This window comes from Ursus maritimus, unplaced genomic scaffold, assembly GCF_017311325.1.
Source record: "Ursus maritimus isolate PB19 unplaced genomic scaffold, ASM1731132v1 scaffold_30, whole genome shotgun sequence".
Lineage (NCBI taxonomy): Eukaryota > Metazoa > Chordata > Mammalia > Carnivora > Ursidae > Ursus > Ursus maritimus.
The window spans coordinates 34,924,821-34,943,865 of record NW_024425564.1 but is presented as its reverse complement, the minus strand read 5'-3'; the positions used below and the strand labels follow the sequence as shown (position 1 = coordinate 34,943,865).

Sequence of the window (19,045 nt, the reverse complement as noted above, 5' to 3'; positions counted from 1 at the left end):
GGTACAGAACTCTCCCTCACCTTCAAGAGAGAGAAACTGAGGCCTGGGGCCTATTGGAAGAAAGGGGAATGGATGTCCCAGAGATGGCTGGGACAGCACTAAGAATAGTAATGGGTAGCAGTGCCCTCTGACCCTGGCTCAGATGGGAGGCCCCGCATAGAAGCTGTGTTGTTAGCGCAGATACTGCCCTGTTTGTTCTGCAGCCGCGGGAAATACTTGGGGGCTGAGATCATGTTGCTCTGTGGCCTAAGCCTAGCGGGGCCCTCCATGGGCTTAGAGTAATTCTGCTGCCAGACGATGACCAGGCTGGTCAGGGACCTCATGACTGGGGCAGTTTCCTGTCTGCAAAGCCCCACACTGCTGCTGCACATGGACTCCCAAGAGAGGGTTCTAGATCAGTGGTCTCCTACCATTCCCAAGGGACAGCGGGGGCAGGGGAAGCAGAGACAGAGCTGTCACCCCATTCCCCTGCCACCCCTGTCCCCCAGGCATTCAGTTCCACTGTAGGCTTTTGCTCTAGCCCTCTCAGGGCTCTACTTCCTTGGGGGATCCATCCCTCCCACCAGGGTCTGAAAAGGCAGGACAAGCACATACTTGGAGAGAAGGATGATGCAGTTCTGTGCCCTTCGGCCGTCAATGACTGACAGCTCTTTGACCTTGCGGGAGGCCAGGTAGATGTCCTCTGTGGAGCCCAGCTCTTTCTGAAACCACGCAAACCAAGTAAAAATGTTGAAGTATGCGTATGTTCCCTAATCCTCTCCTTGCCCACCCCCAGGAGCCAGTCCCACACCAACCAGGGGATGCTCCTGGTGTGAGAGGAAGAAAGGGAAAGAAAAAGACAGGAGAGAGAGAGGGAGGTGGTTAATAACCATCTCTACTAGGAGGCATCTGAGACTTTACCACGAGCTAGAATGGGTTGGGGAAAATGAACAGCCCCCCTTTTTAAAGACTGCTCTTTCTGGGAAAACTAGAGAAGGAACTGTTCCAGTGGAGGGAGAGTGACAGATCCCTATGGCTTTGGGCAATGTTATATGATCCCCAGCATCCCAGAGAATCAGCCCCCACTCCACCACGCTGCCCGGGGAGCTTCCCCAAGCTTATGATGAGAAGCTGGTTCCAAATCCCCATCAGGCTACAATTCCTGGACTCCTGGGGACTTCAGGCACAGCCCAATGTGCCCAAAGTAGAGGGCATCCACAAGTTCAGAGGCGGGGAAACTGAAGCAGAATTCCATGAAGAATTCTTTCCACTGGGGTTCCAGCAGCAGATTCCCCAAAAATCAGATTCCCTCCCTTCTGTTGGGTTTTTGGTGAGGTAGACAGGAAACTAGTTTTTACTCTGGGAGGTCCCTCCAAGCACATGCTCCATATTGCACAATTCCAGAGGCTGACACTCACATCATTATCCTTGTGAATTGTACCCTTGGGATTATGCAGTACAACTTAGGGGATGGCCTTGCCTTGGGCCAGGTAGGTAAGATAATAGACCTGGAAGTTTCTCCTTACTCCAGTAGATATTCACCTCCATTGCTGGTAGGGGGGTCTGCTTGAATTACTTCCCTCCCCTACATTTCTGCTTTCTCTTTGGGAACCCTTTCCTGTGTTGCTTATAGGGATGGGTCATAAAGATAGAAGGCAGAATGAATAAGCCCTCTCTTTTGACCAGTACAGGGCAGCAGCCCAGGACAGTGGTTAGAAGTTAGAGTGTCCAGAGCCCCAAGAGTGACTCACCTGCTGAGAAGGATTAGTTATCAGCTCCTAGGCAGGTAGCAGCCACAGCCAACAGAGAATTAAACATGCACAATATTAGCCAAGAGGTTCAGGGACCCCAGGGACAGTAGGAGAGACATGGGGACCCCTGAGCATTTACTCTGTCCACCCCATCCCAGTGAGACCCACATGGTTGGATATGGAGACTAACAATTAGCCCTGGACAGGAGGTGCTTCTAGCAGACATGCACTCACAGAGAAGCCACAAAGTGGCGAGAAGGCCCTGGGCCCAGTGGGGCCACTACTCCCCAGCTGGGGCAGGCCAGGCCCCCAAGCTTCCCAACCCCAGGCCTTGGCTGCTATTCTCCCCTCTTCCCTGTTGGGAAACAGCCCAGAGAGCAGAGAGCATTTCTCTACTGTTGGATGAATTTATCTTTCTAAATAGGAGAGAAGATACAACCAGAAGGGGCCAGAAGCATGCAGAAGTTACATTCATTGAGGCAGAGGAAAGCAGGTGTCCCTGAATTTCACCCCATTCCCTTTGTCTTTTGATTTCCAAGGGAGCTAAGGGGGAAGGGCCCATACCCAGTTCTCCCTTCTGGACCCTGATGGAGATGAAGTCACTAACTCAGGAGCTGCATAGGACACAGAGGGAAGACCACAGCTCATAGGACCACCCCCTCCCCACCAACACATGCACCCTGGGACCCAAGATAGGAAGAGGAGGCCTCCAGGGACCAGGGCCACACAGCCTCTGGGATCTTTCCAGCTCTGCTGCTGTGAATTCAGCCCAAGTCTAGGTGACCCACCAAGTGAAAATAGTCTGGGTGAGACCAGCCCTGAAATAGGGGGTTAAGAGAGGTAACAGGGTACAAAGGAGGACTTTCCACCTTAACTTTTCTCCAGTCACCAAACTGAGAGGCCCCAAACCCAGTTTGTTCTAAACCCCATAGCCCCTTTTTCCCCACTGGTCCCCCTCCTAGCCCTACCTCAGGGCCCAGAGACTGGGTGGGATGGCCTGGAACCCCGGCCAAGAGGAAGACTCTCCAACAAGGGGGAGGTGTGTGATTGACCATGCCTGATACACCCCTTGCACATGCTCCTTCCATCCCACATGGGAGCACCGGTGCACAGGAGTACCAAGGGCTTAGAAGAACTCCTTCCCACTCCAGTTAGGCCAAAGCTGCTGCCTGTGGTCATGCCAGCCTGATATGGGCAGAGGTTAAAATTGTTGCCTGGAATTAGGGTAAAGAATCAGATACCTTGAACACCTACATTTAAATTAAATAACCATCTGTTTTTTCTAGAATCCCAAGTCAGGGTCAGAGCTCCACCCCAACTCTGTCCCTTTGGCAAGGCTCCTAAGAGGAGTCTCATGTACCCTCAGGAAGGATTGTCCACAGGTCTGAACTTGGCAGAAAGCAGTGGGGAGCTTATAACATGCAGCTGCTACCCAGGGTCCAGGAAGACACAGACCCCACTCACTGGCACTTGCAGTGTCCTCAGGGCTGGCACCCTGGGCTCAGCAGAGGAGACTGGAGAAAGTGGCACAGCATGGAGAGGAAACAACCCTCAGAGGGAGGCCAGAGAAAATGCACTCTAAACCCTCGAGGCTGGGAATGCTCAAACTGGACTTGGGGGGATGGCCCCCAGATGTGCCAGCTAAAGTGCAGATTCCTCGGCCCCAACTCATCTCCCGACTCACATTCATATGAGGACGAGGTGTGAGAATCAGCACATTTGGCAATCCTCACCACATCGCCTTAGGAATGCCCTGCATTCTGCCACCCTCCCACTCCGCCTACTGCTGTTAGAAGAGCAGGCTGACTGGCCAGCCATTTGTAAGCAGTGTCTGCAGAGCAAAGCCCAGGGCTCTCCCAGCCCTGCCCAGGCCCAGACCCAACCTTAACGCCCTAACATGACCTGGAGCAGTTCCATCTTCCTGGAAACATTGACATCCTTAGCTAACTGATTCGCGGGGGTGTTGGGATAGTATCATGGAGAAAGCAGTTATCATGCCTGCTAGGTGTAGTCTCTAGATTCTGGGGTCATAGAGAGAACAGGGGTCAACAGTGGCCAGGGCCTGTGACTCCATCTCCAGTGCTCCAAGATGAAAGAGAAATGGACAAAATACTACTTCATCACCCAGTGTGTAAAGACAGACAATTGTGTGCCAGAACTGTAATACAACAGGATATTTCCCTACTGCACTGCATACCTCTAATTTTGATCTATGTATCTAACAAGCATGGTACCTAAGAAGGAATAAAATCATACAGTATATGTGGGAGGAAGGGAGGGGTAGAGGAGAGGTTGAGGATTGGGTTCAAGGGGCATAGGTAAAGTCAAAACTAGAAGTCAAGACCCAAGAAGATGGGGGTAGGGAAGGGTCTTACCTGGTGCCTCTGATAAGCTGAAAACATTTTTTCAAAGTCCTCTAGGTCCAGAATCTGAAATACCTGCATGTCATCAATCTCATTCCATACGGTGCCAGAGACACGTTCCTAAGATTCAGGGCAGGGAGAAGACCCAATGGTTGACTCGACTCCTCCATGATGGAGAGATCCAATGCCTCCCTAACTCTACCTGTTCCCAGCTGCACAAACTACAATAGTCAGGCTTTCAGGCCTTCAGAAAAGGGTAAATTCATCTCCCCAAATCTTCGATACACTCTTCCAGGGCAGAGGCCAAAGACAACCTCCTTGTTCTCCCTTTCTCACGGGGCCACATAGACATGTGTTCCAGAAATCAAATGGAAGGAGAAGTGATGGATAGGCAAGTATGAAAGAGGATATGAACATTGGGGTGCATACGGCCCTTCTCTTCACTACGTCTGCATCTTTGGGGTAAATACCCAGTAGTGCAATTGCTGGATCATAGGGTAGCTCTATTTTTAACTTTTTGAGGGACCTCCACGCTGTTTTCCAAAGTGGTTGTACCAACTCGCATTCCCACCAACAGTGGAAGAGGGTTCCCCTTTCTCCACATTCTCTCCAACATTTGTTGTTTCTTGCCTTGTCAGTTTTTGCCATTCTAACTGGTGTAAGGTGGTATCTCAACAATAGCTAAATTGTGGAAGGAGCCGAGATGCCCTTCAACAGACGAGAGGATTAAGATGTGGTCCATATATACAATGGAATATTACTCAGCCATCAGAAAGAACGATTACCCAACATTTGCAGCAACATGGACGGAACTGGAGGAGATAATGCTAAGTGAAATAAGTCAAGCAGAGAAAGACAATTATCATATGGTTTCACTCATTTATGGAACATAAGAAATAGCAGGGAGATCGGTAGGAGAAGGAAGGGAAGAATGAAGGGGGAGTAAACAGAAGGGGGAATGAACCACGAGAGACTATGGACTCTGGGAAACAAACTGAGGGCTTTGGAGGGGAGGGGGGTGGGGGATTGGGATTGGCCGGTGATGGGTAGTAAGGAGGGCACGTATTGCATGGAGCACTGGGTGTTATACGCAATGAATCATGGAACACTACATCAAAAACTAAGGATGTACTGTATGGTGACTAACATAATAAAAAATTGAAAAAAAAAAAGAAATGTAGATTTACAATGACAAAAAAAAAAGAGGGTATGAAACTCCTTCCAGAAAAACAAAACCAAACCAGTGTTCTCAGGGCATACTTCCTGAAGGTCAGGGTTGGCTAGATTCACTGCAAGGAATAGTGCCCACACATATTTGAGGTCCTCAAATCCTCAGTGCGCACTATATTTCCCGTATCTGAGATGGTTATTTTCTCTCCCAGGGGGTCTTCCTCCCACTTTCCCAGATTCCCAGAAAGTGGACAAATGCCAAAGCCTGGGACACTCTGGTCCCTAGAGTGACTGCTCAGGCCAGCAGACTGCCACAACTTCCTGTTGGTCAGACCCAGGAAAAGTGGCCAAGCATTGGGATGGTTGGGATGCGCCCAAGAGTTTACAGTCCAAGGTCTCTCCACCTAAGCACTGCCCCACTTCTCTGTGGGACCCTGGCACTGAACCCCCACCCCGTGGAGAGGCTCCTTCAGCAAAGCTGAGAACACCCCAATGTTCTCACAGCACCCTGACAATGGCTCAGAGGGCAGAGAGCACAGCCCTTCCAGGGTGCTCACTTCTGTCCTCCCAGGAGTCCTTGCCTCATTCCAAGCTTTGCTGTCCTTTAAAATGGAATCTCCTACCTTCCTGTGCTTGGGGGGCAGCGGGGGAACCTTCCTAAGGCCACCACCCCCTCCTCCCTCTATCTCCCCCTCAGCAAGGCTTAGAGAGAGAAACATACCTTTCACTCACTTTTATTTTCTTAAACTCTGGAAAGGCAAGGCTAGGCCAGAGTAGGAGGGGAGGGGACATTCCTGTGGCCTTCCTAAGGCCAGGGACCCTCTTGTGGAATGCCGGGCTGGGAAGCTCAGAGCAGCAAGGGATACAGGCAACTGGCCAAACCCAACACAGACACATTCTTTTCATGGCAGAAACAACCACTCTGTGTGTGTGTGTGTACACACGGGAGCACGCGTGGAGTAGGGGAAGGGGACTGGGGAAAAGAGCCAGGCTCCTGGAATGGCGTATGTGGGAGGCAGAGAGAAGATGGGAGGGGGAACTGAATCAGGAAAGCAGGGAAGGAAAAGCTCTCCATGGTTGCCACCTGAGTCTAGGCATGGGGTGGAGGTGGGGTCCACGGGAAATCCCAAACAGGTACGTCTTGCCACTGTTCTTTACTCCCAGTGACGCCTGGCTAAGAAAGGGCTGGAATGCGAGAGCTGGATGGTTAACACCGGGGAGAGTTTCCCCTGAGAGAACAGACTGAGTGCCCAGCTCTCCCACCCTTCTTGACAAATGTCACCCCATCCCATATGCAGCCCTTCTGGAGGTGTAGCCGAGCTTTAGAGCCAGCTGAGCTCTGGAGCCATAATCCATTTCCTAGTATTCTCCACATCCCACACTTCACTAAGTCACCCTGATGTGCCCACCGTGTAGAATCATCCCTGACTTTAATTTTTGCATCACTCTGGCCAAAACTCCATTACCTCCAGTCTAGATCCTTGGGGCTTCTGCCCCTCTAGAGACACCCTTTATATGCCAGAGAAATCTTTTTCCAGAAACACTTTTCGTTGTGTTTCTCTGAGCACTTGCGGTCCAACAGAGCACGCTAGCTTGCACTCCCAACCTCATCACTATGTGGGACCGTTGGCAAGTAGAGGGGTACTACTCTCTGCTCATTTCACATGAACAGAAGCAGGTTTCAGTGATGCTTGCTTACAGAGTTGAAGGGCTGGGTGAGATAACACACTTAAAGGCATGCATGGTTGCACCACTAATAACTCACCTAATATTATCATGAATTTCTGTGTCAGGCACTGTTCCAAGTACTTTATATGTCAATTAATCCTCACAACAATCCTTTGATATAGATGTCATAATTACCCCCATTTAATAGATCAGGAACCTAAAGCCCAAATGTTTAATTAACTCCTGGTCACATGATTAAAAGCTTGGGAGTGGGCTAATAGGTCCACAAATATTATTCAATCCCCTCCACCCACCCCTGCTGAGAAATGTCTATAACTCCTGTGAATCCTCCCCACTACCCATTCCATCAGACCCATACTTTGCAGTCCAGGAATGAAACTCTGGCCTGCTTTAGGTCCCTGAAGAATTTATATAGATTTTATTATTACTGGACCTCAGAGAAAATCCTAAGTACGAAGCTCTATTTGATGAAAATGTTGCAAAAATATTAGTTGCCTTGTCTATTTTTATATAATATTTTTATTATATTATGTTAATCACCATACAATACATTCCTAGTTTTTGATGTAAAGTTCCATGATTCATTACTTGCGTATTATAATACGCAAGTTGCCTTGTCTATTTTCCTTAATTGCTGAGGTGCCTAATCAACTTTTCATTACCTTTTAAAAATTTTAAATTATGCAAAAAGGCAACCTACTGAATGGGAGAAGATATCTGCAAATGATATATTCAGTAAAGGCTTAATATCTAAAATATATAAAGAACTTACATAACTCAACACCAAAAAACCCCCAAATAATCCAATTAAAAAATAGGCAGAGGACCTAACCAGACATTTTTCTTTTATTATTATTATTATTATTATTATTATTTATTTTTAATTTTTTTATTATATTATGTTAGTCACCATACAGTACATCCCCGGTTTCCGATGTAAGGCTTGATGATTCATTAGTTGCATATAACACCCAGTGCACCATGCAATATGTGCCCTCCTTACTACCCATCACCAGCCTATCCCATTCCCCCACCCCCCTCCCCTCTGTAGCCCTCAGTTTGTTTCTCAGAGTCCATAGTCTCTCATGGTTCATTCCCCCTTCTGATTACCCCCCCTTTCTTTATCCCTTTCTTCCCCTAACGATCTTCTTCGTTCTTATGTTCCATAGATGAGAGAAATCATATAATAATTATATACAGATGGTCAACACGTATATGAAAAGATGCCCAACATCACTCATCATCAGGAAAATACAAATTAAAACCACAATGAGATATCACCTTACACCTGTCAGAATGGCTAAAATCAAAAAGACCAGAAATAACAAGTGTTGGTGAGGATGTGGAGAAAAGGGAACACTTGTGCGCCGTTGGCAGGAATGCAAACTGGTGCAGCCACTTGGAAGACAGCATAGAGATTTCTCAAAAAAATAAAAATAGAAATACTACCATAGCAGAACCTATAGAGTTGCAAAATCACTATGTTGTACACCTGAAAATAATGTAACATTTTGTGTCAAATATAATAAAATTTAAACATTTTTTAAAAGCAAGCAAGCAAACAAACAAACAAAAAACCACAACCCTTTAAGTTTTAAGTTGTAAGTACAGGAGATAATGTTTTTTACCACAAAGAAGTATATATATTATTTCTGATAGTGAACAGCGAACATTCCCACACAGCCTGTGGCCTTTGGTTCTGCAGAGCGATTTGTCCACTTGCCTCATAACCGTGGAGAAGGACCCACAGGCCGCAGCTGTGCAGTGCAGTTGTCACAAATGTCAACCATGTGGCTTCAGAATTCTGCTAACAGGTGGCTCTAAAATTTTACCAACTTAGCTTGGAGATGTTATCAGAGGCCCAGGAGACTATGGGCTATATTCATGCTTCGTCTTTCCACCTCAATTATAAAACCAGAGGTAGAAGGAATCTTAGAAATCTCACAGATGAGCAAACTGCGGTACAAAATGGGTGATTTATGCAGGTTGCACAGTTAAGTAGAGTCAAACCTGGTTTAATTGGAGGTTAAAACCTCCCCTTCAAACTCTCCCTAGGATCTCTAGGTGTTTCCTTGAACAAAATCCCTAATTTGTCAGATTCAAAGCTCTTACAGGGCAATGGTTTGTCTCACCTTTTATAATTTTCCATCACGACCCCCAGCAAAAACTTTACACAAAGCAGCCCTCGGACTGACTGGCTAGCTGGTCTACTATTAGGAGAGACAGTTAACACAGAGCTGGCCGCCTACTTCACAATCCCACGCTTCTTCCCACTTGAGTCTCCATCTGAGCTCATTTGAGCTCGCATAGAATGGTACAGTTATGAATTCCCCAGGAGCTAGACCACGAGGTTCATACAACAAAGTCAGAGGGCTCCTTTAGCCCAGCTCCAAAATGATACCTGCATGGCTGCTGCTGATGTGTGTGGGTTAGGCTGACTGAACTCGGTTACCATGTATGTTACACCTCAAGGACAAAGCCACAGGCCCTAATAGGATTCAGTACAGACCAGAGGCAGGGCTAGGCCCAGGCTGGAACTGGTCTTAAATTACTAACAGTCTAATGCAACCCAGGGCATCTCTACTCCATGCTTATGAGAGTTCAACAGAGGAATCAACACCTACACGTGCACCTGGGATTGGTGATTATTAGTGGATAATATTCATGAGGGCCTCTCACTGCTGAGCAGTCTAGAAAAGTACCCAGTGTGTCTACCTTCCCCCAGGAGGATGCCAAAATGGCATCTTGACATCAAACTCTTCATGGCAAGGGTGCTGTCCTGTCCGCTGCCATGGCCTCATCATTTCAGTCCTTTGAACACACTGCCCTGATCTTTACCATTTTTAGACCTTAGCCCAAGTTCTTTGCCTATATCCTCCACCCTTTTCCTCAAAGACACCCTATTCTTAAAATTCTAGCCCAGCCATTGTATTGTTTAGAAAGTGACCCTGCTTGGCCCATGCTCTAGTATTGACATCTTTCCATTAACCCCTCAGCACATACAAATTCCATCTGCCAGTGGCTTTGCCAATGTAGGCCTTAGCATATGCCAAGCTATCTCTTCCCAGTATAGATGTTCTTCTCAGTGGACAGTGAGGTGTCTGGCATCAGCAGTCCCATCTTCTGCATCTACTGTGCCCTCCTTTACTCCCACCAAAGAAAGACCCCAGAAGGGCAGATCTACAAACAATGGGCAGGCAATCCATGGGGCTGACTAGCACTGGCTATAGGAGAATGGACCCAGTGATCTTTTCTTTGTTACTCACCTCATTCAGCTTGACCCAGTTGAAGGACTTCAGTGGATGGGAAGGCTGGGGGACACACTTCTTCCTGAGTGGGATGTCACTGGTAGGGCAGGGGTCTGGAGGGAGAGGCAGGCCCATGCTGAAGCACGGTGGGGCACCGGGGGGAGTGGGAGGCCCACCAGGTGGAAGAGGTGGTGGAGGTGGGGGACAGCAGGCAAATGGGAGAGGGGGCGGAGGTGGAGGCAGGTCATTGGTTGTCATTGAGGAAGACAAGGTAAGTGGGCCCCCAGGGGGAGGTGGGGAAGATACAGGTCCTGTCTGTGGGAAGACAGAAAAATCACAAAGACAAAGCCATCAGCAATGATGCCTTTCAGGTCCCCACCACACTATTCCTTTCCTTATCCTTATTCTTCATCTACACTAGAACCCCAATCCTGCTCTCACCTCCCACACACAATTTGCCCCCCATTTCCTCTTTGTATCCCAAACATCCAACATACACATAGACACAAAAACAGACACTACACCTAGGTAAAACACACACACATAACACTGGACAAAGCCATAGCTATCACAATGCAATAGCAGGAATGTTACATTTGGTTGTGTAGGATACTGCCTGCTCAAGGGCATCCACCTGCACAGGGGCAGGGGACAAAATGATATATGCATTCTGTTTCCCCAGGTGTGCTTCCTGGGACAGTGTCACCCAGGGGAAAGAACACTGTTTTTCTAATTAACACAAAGGTAGCCACTCTTACAGCCTCAGAGTTCCCCTCTATCCTGGCCTGAGGTCTTCCTCTAATTTCTCCTTCACCTGGGGTCCTTAGCCCTTCCCCACACCTGTTCTCCCCACCTTATTCTGAAGGTCTCAGCTCAATATGTAAAGAGAGGAGGGTGTCCACATACTGAGATTTCACTGAGTTGGGCTACCAGCTCTGCCACTTGTCCTCGAGCCTGGCGCAGCTCCTGGGATTCTCGGGCCAGTTTGTCCTTCATCTTGTTCAGTGTCCGCATCATTTCTTCCTTCTCTAATGTCTTTGTCTCACATTCTCGCTCCTTCCTCTCCAGCTTGCTCACCAGCTCCATGTGTTCTGGGATGGGGGTGGGATAGGAGAGAAAATGGGAAGAGACAATATGAATATGTGTCTGTCTACCTCTAACGGGTCCTGGACTGGGCAGGGGAGGGGTTATGCAGAGCATGCAGTGGCTTTAGGCAGAGCCCCTTACCTTTCCGGAACTTCTCTGCCTGGTCTCGCCACTGTTTCACTTCGTTCTCATTGATGAGCCTGGTGGGGAGTACAGGGAAGGGTCTGTTGATTATTGGTTCATAACTTCCCAGAAGACATATCTTCCCCCTTTTCCCCACATTGCTTCTGTGATCTCCAATCTGTTCAGCCACATCAAGGAGGCTAGGATTTTGACTCTCTAGATGTCTTTCCAGGTCCCCAGCCCTGCCCAGTTCTCATGTGTCCCTCTGTGCACTGTGAAAACTGAAAAGACCCTTACATAACTTATGATTCAACCCCTTGTGGTATAGTTGAAGCTCTTGAGACCAGAGATGAAGACAACAGCTTAACTAATGGTAGAACTAGGACTAAATCTCAGGCTTCCTTTAGTTGTCTGATGACTTGTGCTCCTTTGTAAAAATAAGTTTTTTGCACTGAGAGAGATCAAAATGTTGGCCCTACCATGGTACAGGCTTCCAAAGACCAATGTGTAAGAGCAAGAGAAATTGCCCACCAATGCAGAATGAATATGTTGAGGGAAAAGAGGGGATGTATCTAAATCACAGGAAGTCCTCACTCATGTCAAACTCTTGTAATGGGGATTAAGCTATTACCTAGACACCAAAGTTTAATAGAAATGAAATCCCAAAGTAAGATCCCAATAATCGGGTTTTTTGTTTGTTCGCTTGCTTTTGTAACTCTGAAACGTGGAAGAGTTAGATCCATGGATCTTAGCCTCCTCAATCAGATCAAGGATATAAAGAGGGGACAGAGTATGGAAGGGGACATAATTTGTGAAGACTGTTCTTTGGAGAGAGCCAATGCTGTCCTTCTTGGAGGTGCTACCTCCTTCACCATCATCCACTGGCTTCTTTGGACACATTCAGAGAGTTCTGACCCACATTCCCTGAAGTCAGGAGGGAGGCATGGTGGACTGGGGTCCAACTTGGGGCCAGGCAGGTCCAAAGAGTGAAGAAACATTAACCAGAAGAGTGGTGCTGTTTGTTGGCACAGAGTTTGCATGAGGGTTTCTCATGGACTGGATGTAAGCATCATGGAGAAATCGGGCTGATGCCATTTTAAGTCCTATCCAAAATGTCCACCTAGCAGAAAATAGGACACTTGAACATTGTGCCATTGTGTACTAGATTGCTAGTGAATCAGGAGCTGATGGAAGGGATGGTACCAACCAGTCCCAGGGGATAAAAAGGCCTAAATGGCCACTGACCAGGGTCTTATAGCGAGAGGCATGCAGCAAAGAGCTTCAGAAGATCCCAGAAATAATTCATGTCTTTACTCATGTGCCAAGGCCAGAGAATAGGAAGAAGCCTGTTTACTAAGTTACCTGATCAAGTAAGGTCTTTTCCACTTCTCCTTCCTGCCCCTGCACTGCCTCTGATAGGGGGTTAAAAACTGGTTAGCTAACAGAAGGGGGTATGTTTGTAGAATGTGTTAGAAGAAAAACAGAACAGAGAAAGAAAGCCAATCATCACACATGCCCTTCCCACTGCACCTTCCAGCCCCAGTCCAGGGAAGAGAGAGATTTAAGACTAAATCAAATCTAGAATTCACATGGTTCACATCTGGGACTAGTCCTTCTAGTTGCAGATTTAAGACTATGTTGGTGGCTTAAAATGATCTTAGGACTTCCATTGCCCAAGAGGAAGGAAAAACTTCATTGGACCTGAGGCATTTTCATCCTCTGGCAGAGGAAAAGCTTCCCCACTAAATAGTCTAAAGAATTGGTAGAAAACAAAAATAAAAATCAGAAATAAAGTTACATTTGATTACTTTGCTAGTTGCACTTGTCCAGCATACCAGATAAGATTAACTACATCAATACCCAACTACTTCTGCAAACGAAAACAGTAGCACAAATAGTTCAAAAATCATTTTCTATCTGGCTTTGGAAAGTGACACCATGAATCCTTGAGAGCCAATTTATCTCCTCAAAGGGCAACTGGATCAGACTTTCATTCACAGCAGCATTATTTACAAAAGCCAAGGTATGGAAGCAGCCCAAGTGTCCATCAATTGGTGATTGGATAAAGAAAATGTGGTATATTTAAACGATGGACTATTATGCAGTTATAAGAAGGATGAAATCTTGCCATATGCAATGACATGGATGGAGCTACAGAGTATAATGCTAAATAAAATAAGTCAGAGAAAGACAAATATCATATGATTTCACTCATAGATGGAATTTAAGAAACAAATCAAATGAGCAAAGGGAAAAAAGGGAAAGAGAAAGGGACAAATCAAGAAACAGACTCTTAACTATAGCGGAGAAACTGCCAGAGGGGAGGGGACAGAGGGATGGATGAAATAGGTGATGGGGATTACGGAGTGCACTTGTCATGATGAGCACCGGGTGATGTAGGAATTGCTGAATCACGACACTGCACACCTGAAACTAACGTAACACTCTATGTTAACTAACTGAAAATTAAAACTAAAACTCAGGAGAGAGAGTTAAGATGGCGGAGCAGTAGGGGACCCCTTTTTCAGCCGGTCCCCTGAGTCGAGCTGGATAGGTACCAGACCAGCCTAAATAACCACGGAATCAGCCTGAGACGCAGGATGATGCATCTGGATCTCTACAAATGAACATCTCCAGCGCTGAGTATTGAGGTACGAAGAGGGGAGCTGTAAACCGCGCACAGATATCGGAAGATATACGGAAGGGGGAGGGAGTCGCTGCATTCGGGCACCGGGAAGCGGCAGCCACCTGCACGGGGGAGCAGGCGGACTCATGGACCGGCACCATGAGAGAGCGGACTGAGACCGTGAGCCGGGAACGTGCGCCACCAGGCATCTCGTGGAACACCGGAATCCTGGTGCACTCACTGGATCCAGACTGAGACCGGGAGCCCCCGGAGTGCGCGCAGGGCGGCTGGCGGCTGGTGGGCCACCTGCACAGGGGAGCGGGTGGACTCGCGGTCGGCACCCACGAAACAGCAGACTGAGACCCTGAACCGGGTGCACGCGCCACCAGGCTTCTCACGGAACTCCGGAATCCCGGTGTGCTCACCGGGCATAGACTAAGACCGGGAGATCCGGGAGCGCGGGGGCAGCTGGCGGCGTTAGAAACACAAAGGACAGAGACGCGCCAGCCCTGGAAGTGAGGGCAGGGATGCCAGGTGTGGGGCACACATCCCGGGACACTGCAGGGTTGAGCAGCACCAACAGTAACGGAGTTAAAGTGGCCAGACCATCAGTGGAGAATGGGCCACAATCCCTCTGTTCTGTGACAATTCAGCCTCTGCTGCTCTGACTCTCAGAAGAGGCACAGCAGACCGCGAGGGAAAGCCACCAGAGAACAAAAGCCTGGAAATACCGGCTCACAGCGTGCCCGTCCCCATCCCCCCTCGCAGGTGACACGGAGACTCTACCCAAACAGGGTTGCCTGAGTATCGGCGCAGCAGGCCCCTCCCCCAGAACACAGAAGGCAGGCTGAAAAATCAAGAAGCCCACAACCCGGGGTGCCTGGGTGGCGCAGTCATTGAGCGCCTGCCTTCGGCTTAGGGCGTGATCCCGGCGTTCCGGAAAGGAGTCCCTCATCGGGCTCCTCCGCTGGGAGCCTGCTTCTTCCTCTCCCACTCCCCTGCTTCTGTTCCCTCTCTCGCTGGTTGGCTGCCACATAAATAAATAAATAAAATCTTTAAAGAAGAAGCCCACATCCCTAAGATCCCTATAAAACAAGGGGCACGGCCTGGGACCCAGTCAATAATTTGGGCTCTGGAAACCCCGCAACCTCTCTTCATCAGAATGACAAGAAGGAGAAGCCCCCCCCAGCAAAGAAAAGACAGTGAGTCTGTGGCCTCTGCCACAGAAATAATGGATATGGATGTAACAAAATTATCAGAAATGGAATTCAGAGTAACGATGGTCAAAATGATGAGTAGAATTGAAAAAAGTATTAACGAAAAGGTTACTGAGAATATAGAATCACTAAGGACAGAAATGAGAGTGAATCTGACAGAAATTAAAAATTCTATGAGCCAAATGCAAGCAAAACTAGAGGCTCTTATGGCCAGGGTCACAGAAGCAGAGGAACGGGTTAGTGAATTGGAGGATGGGTTAATAGAGGAAAAAACCAAAATAGAAGGTGGTCTTAAAAAAATCCAAGCCCACGAATGTAGGTTACGGGAGATTACACACTCAATGAAAGGATCCAACGTTAGAATCATCGGCATCCCCGAGGGGGTGGACATAAACAGAGGTCTAGAAGAGATATTTGAACAAATTGTAGCTGAAAACTTCCCTAATCTAGCGAGGGAAACAAACATTCGTGTCCAAGAGGTAGAGAGGACCCCTCCCAAGCTCAACCACGACAAACCTACGCCACGTCACGTCATAGTGCATTTCGCAAATATTAGATCCAAGGATACAGTATTGAAAGTGGCCAGGGCAAAGAAATTTCTCACGTACCAAGGCAAAGGCATCTGAATTACGTCAGACCTATCTACACAGACCTGGAATGAGAGAAAGGGTTGGGGGAGCATATTTAAAGCTCTTTCAGAGAAAAACATGCACCAAGGATCCTTTATCCAACAAGGCTGTCATTCAGAATTGATGGAGAAATAAAGACATTTCAGAATCGCCAGTCACTAACCAATTTTGTAACCACAAAACCAGCCCTACAGGAGATATTACGGGGGGTTCTATAAAAGTAAAAAGGCCCCAAGAGTGATACAGAACAGAAAGTCACAGCCAATACAAACAAAGACTTTACTGGCAACATGGCATCATTAAAATCATATCTCTCAGTAATCAGTCTTAATGTAAATGGTTTGAACCATCCCATAAAACACCACAGGGTTGCAGATTGGATAAAAAGAAATGACCCATCCATTTGCTGTCTACAAGAGACTCATTTCGAACCCAAAGATGCATTCAGACTGAGAGTAAGGGGATGGAGTACCATCTTTCACGCAAATGGACCTCAAAAGAAAGCTGGGGTAGCAATTCTCATATCAGATAAATTGGATTTTAAACTACAGACTATAGTTAGAGATGCAGAAGGGCACTATATTATTCTTAAGGGAAGTATTCAACAAGTGGATATGACAATTATAAATATATATGCCCCCAACAGGGGAGCAGCAAGATACACAAGCCAACTCTTAACCAGAATAAAGAGACATATAAATAAAAATACATTAATAGTAGGGGACCTCAACACTCCACTCTCAGAAATAGACAGAACACCCTGGCAAAAACTAAGCAAAGAATCAAAGGCTTTGAATGCCATACTCGACGAGTTGGACCTCATAGATATATATAGAACACTACACCCCAGAACCAAAGAATACTCATTCTATTCTAATGCCCATGGAACATTCTCAAGAATAGACCATGTTCTGGGACACAAAACAGGTCTCAACCGATACCAAAAGATTGAAATTATCCCCTGCATATTCTCAGACCACAACGCTCTGAAATTGGAACTCAACCACAAGGAAAAATTTGGAAGAAACTCAAACACTTGGAGACTAAGAACCATCCTGCTCAGGAATGACTCGATAAACCAGGAAATCAAAAATCAAATTAAACAATTTATGGAGACCAATGAGAATGAAAATACAACAGTCCAAAACCTATGGGATACTGCAAAGGCACTCCTAAGGGGGAAATACATAGCCATCCACGCCTCACTCAAAAGAATAGACAAATCTAAAATGTAGTTTTTATATTCTCACCTCAAGAAGCTGGAACAGCAACAGAGGGACAGGCCTAATCCACGCACGAGGAAGCAGTTGACCAAAATTAGAGCTGAAATCAATCAAGCAGAAACCAGAAGTACAGTAGAGCAGATCAACAGGACTAGAAGCTGGTTCTTTGAGAGAATCAATAAAATTGACAGACCGCTGGCAAGACTTATCCAAAAGAAAAGAGAAAGGACCCAGATTTTTAAAATTATGAATGAAAAAGGAGAGGTCATGACGAACACCATTGAAATTGGAAGGATTATTAGAAATTATTATCAACAGCTTTTTGTCAATAAACTAAGCAATCTGGAAGAGATGGAATCCTTCCTGGAAACCTATAAACTACCAAGATTGAAACCGGAAGAAATTGATTCCTTAAACAGGCCAATTAATTATGAAGAAATTGAGTCAGTGATAAACAACCTTCCAAATAACAAAACTCCAGGCCCGGACGGTTTTCCTGGGGAATTCTACCAAACATTCAAAGAAGAAATAATACCTATTCTCCTAAAGCTATTTCAAAAAATAGAAACAGAAGGAAAGCTACCAAACTCATTCTATGAGGCCAATATTACCTTGATCCCCAAACCAGGCAAAGACCCCCTCAAAAAGGAGAATTACAGACCGATTTCCCTAATGAATATGGACGCCAAAATCCTCAACAAGATACTTGCTAATAGAATCCAACAGTACATTAAAAGGATTATCCATCACGATCAAGTGGGATTCATACCTGGGATGCAAGCGTGGTTCAATATTCGCAAATCAATCAGCGTGATACATCATATCAACAAGAAAAGACTCAGGAACCATATGATCCTCTCAATCGATGCCGAAAAAGCATTTGACAAAATACAGCATCCTTTCCTGATTAAAACCCTTCAGAGTGTAGGAATAGAAGGTACATTTCTCAATCTCATAAAAGCCATCTATGAAAAGCCTACTGCAAATATTATTCTCAATGGGGAAAAGCTGGAAGCCTTTCCCTTAAGATCAGGAACTCGACAAGGATGCCCACTCTCGCCACTATTATTCAACATAGTACTAGAAGTCCTTGCAACAGCAATCAGACGACAAAAAGGGATCAAAGGTATTCAAATTGGCAAAGAAGAAGTCAAAATGTCTCTCTTTGCAGATGACATGATACTCTATATGGAAAACCCAAAAGAAGCCACTCCCAAACTATTAGAAGTTATAGAGCAATTCAGTAACGTGGCGGGATACAAAATCAATGCTCAGAAATCAGTTGCATTTCTATACACGAATAACGAGACCGAAGAAAGAGAAATTAGGGAATCCATCCCATTTACAATAGCACCAAAAACCATACGTTACCTTGGAATTAACTTAACCAGAGACGTAAAGGACCTATATTCTAGAAACTATAAATCACTCTTGAAAGACATTGAGGAAGACATAAAAAGATGGAAAGATATTCCATGCTCATGGATTGGAAGAATTAACATAGTTAAAATGTCCATGCTACCCAGAGCAATCTACACTTTCAATGCTATCCCGATCAAAATACCGAGGACATTTTTCAAAGAACTGGAACAAATAGTCCTTAAATTTGTATGGAAACAGAAAAGGCCCCGAATCTCCAAGGAACTGTTGAAAAGGAAAAACAAAGCTGGGGGCATCACAATGCCGGATTTCGAGCTGTACTACAAAGCTGTGATCACAAAGACAGCATGGTACTGGCACAAAAACAGACACATAGACCAATGGAACAGAATAGAGAGCCCAGAAATGGACCCTCGGCTCTTTGGGCAACTAATATTTGATAAAGCAGGAAAAAACATCCGGTGGGAAAAAGACAGTCTCTTCAATAAATGGTGCTGGGAAAATTGGACAGCTACATGCAAAAGAATGAAACTTGACCACTCTCTCACACCATACACAAAA

At 46.4% G+C, this 19,045-nt stretch overlaps 1 protein-coding gene across 1 annotated transcript in view; it reads right to left on the bottom strand.

Moving 5' to 3' along the window:
* Positions 1-19,045, bottom strand: part of DAAM2 (dishevelled associated activator of morphogenesis 2) — a 62,199-nt gene that overhangs the window by 19,605 nt on the left and 23,549 nt on the right. Inside the window, exons 11-15 of the mRNA XM_008710383.2 lie at positions 11,428-11,486; positions 11,107-11,291; positions 10,219-10,515; positions 4,106-4,213; positions 595-701 (exon numbers count right to left, since the gene is read on the bottom strand). Of these exons, the coding sequence (XP_008708605.1) occupies positions 595-701; positions 4,106-4,213; positions 10,219-10,515; positions 11,107-11,291; positions 11,428-11,486 (756 nt within the window). The remainder of the gene's footprint in view (positions 1-594; positions 702-4,105; positions 4,214-10,218; positions 10,516-11,106; positions 11,292-11,427; positions 11,487-19,045) is intronic.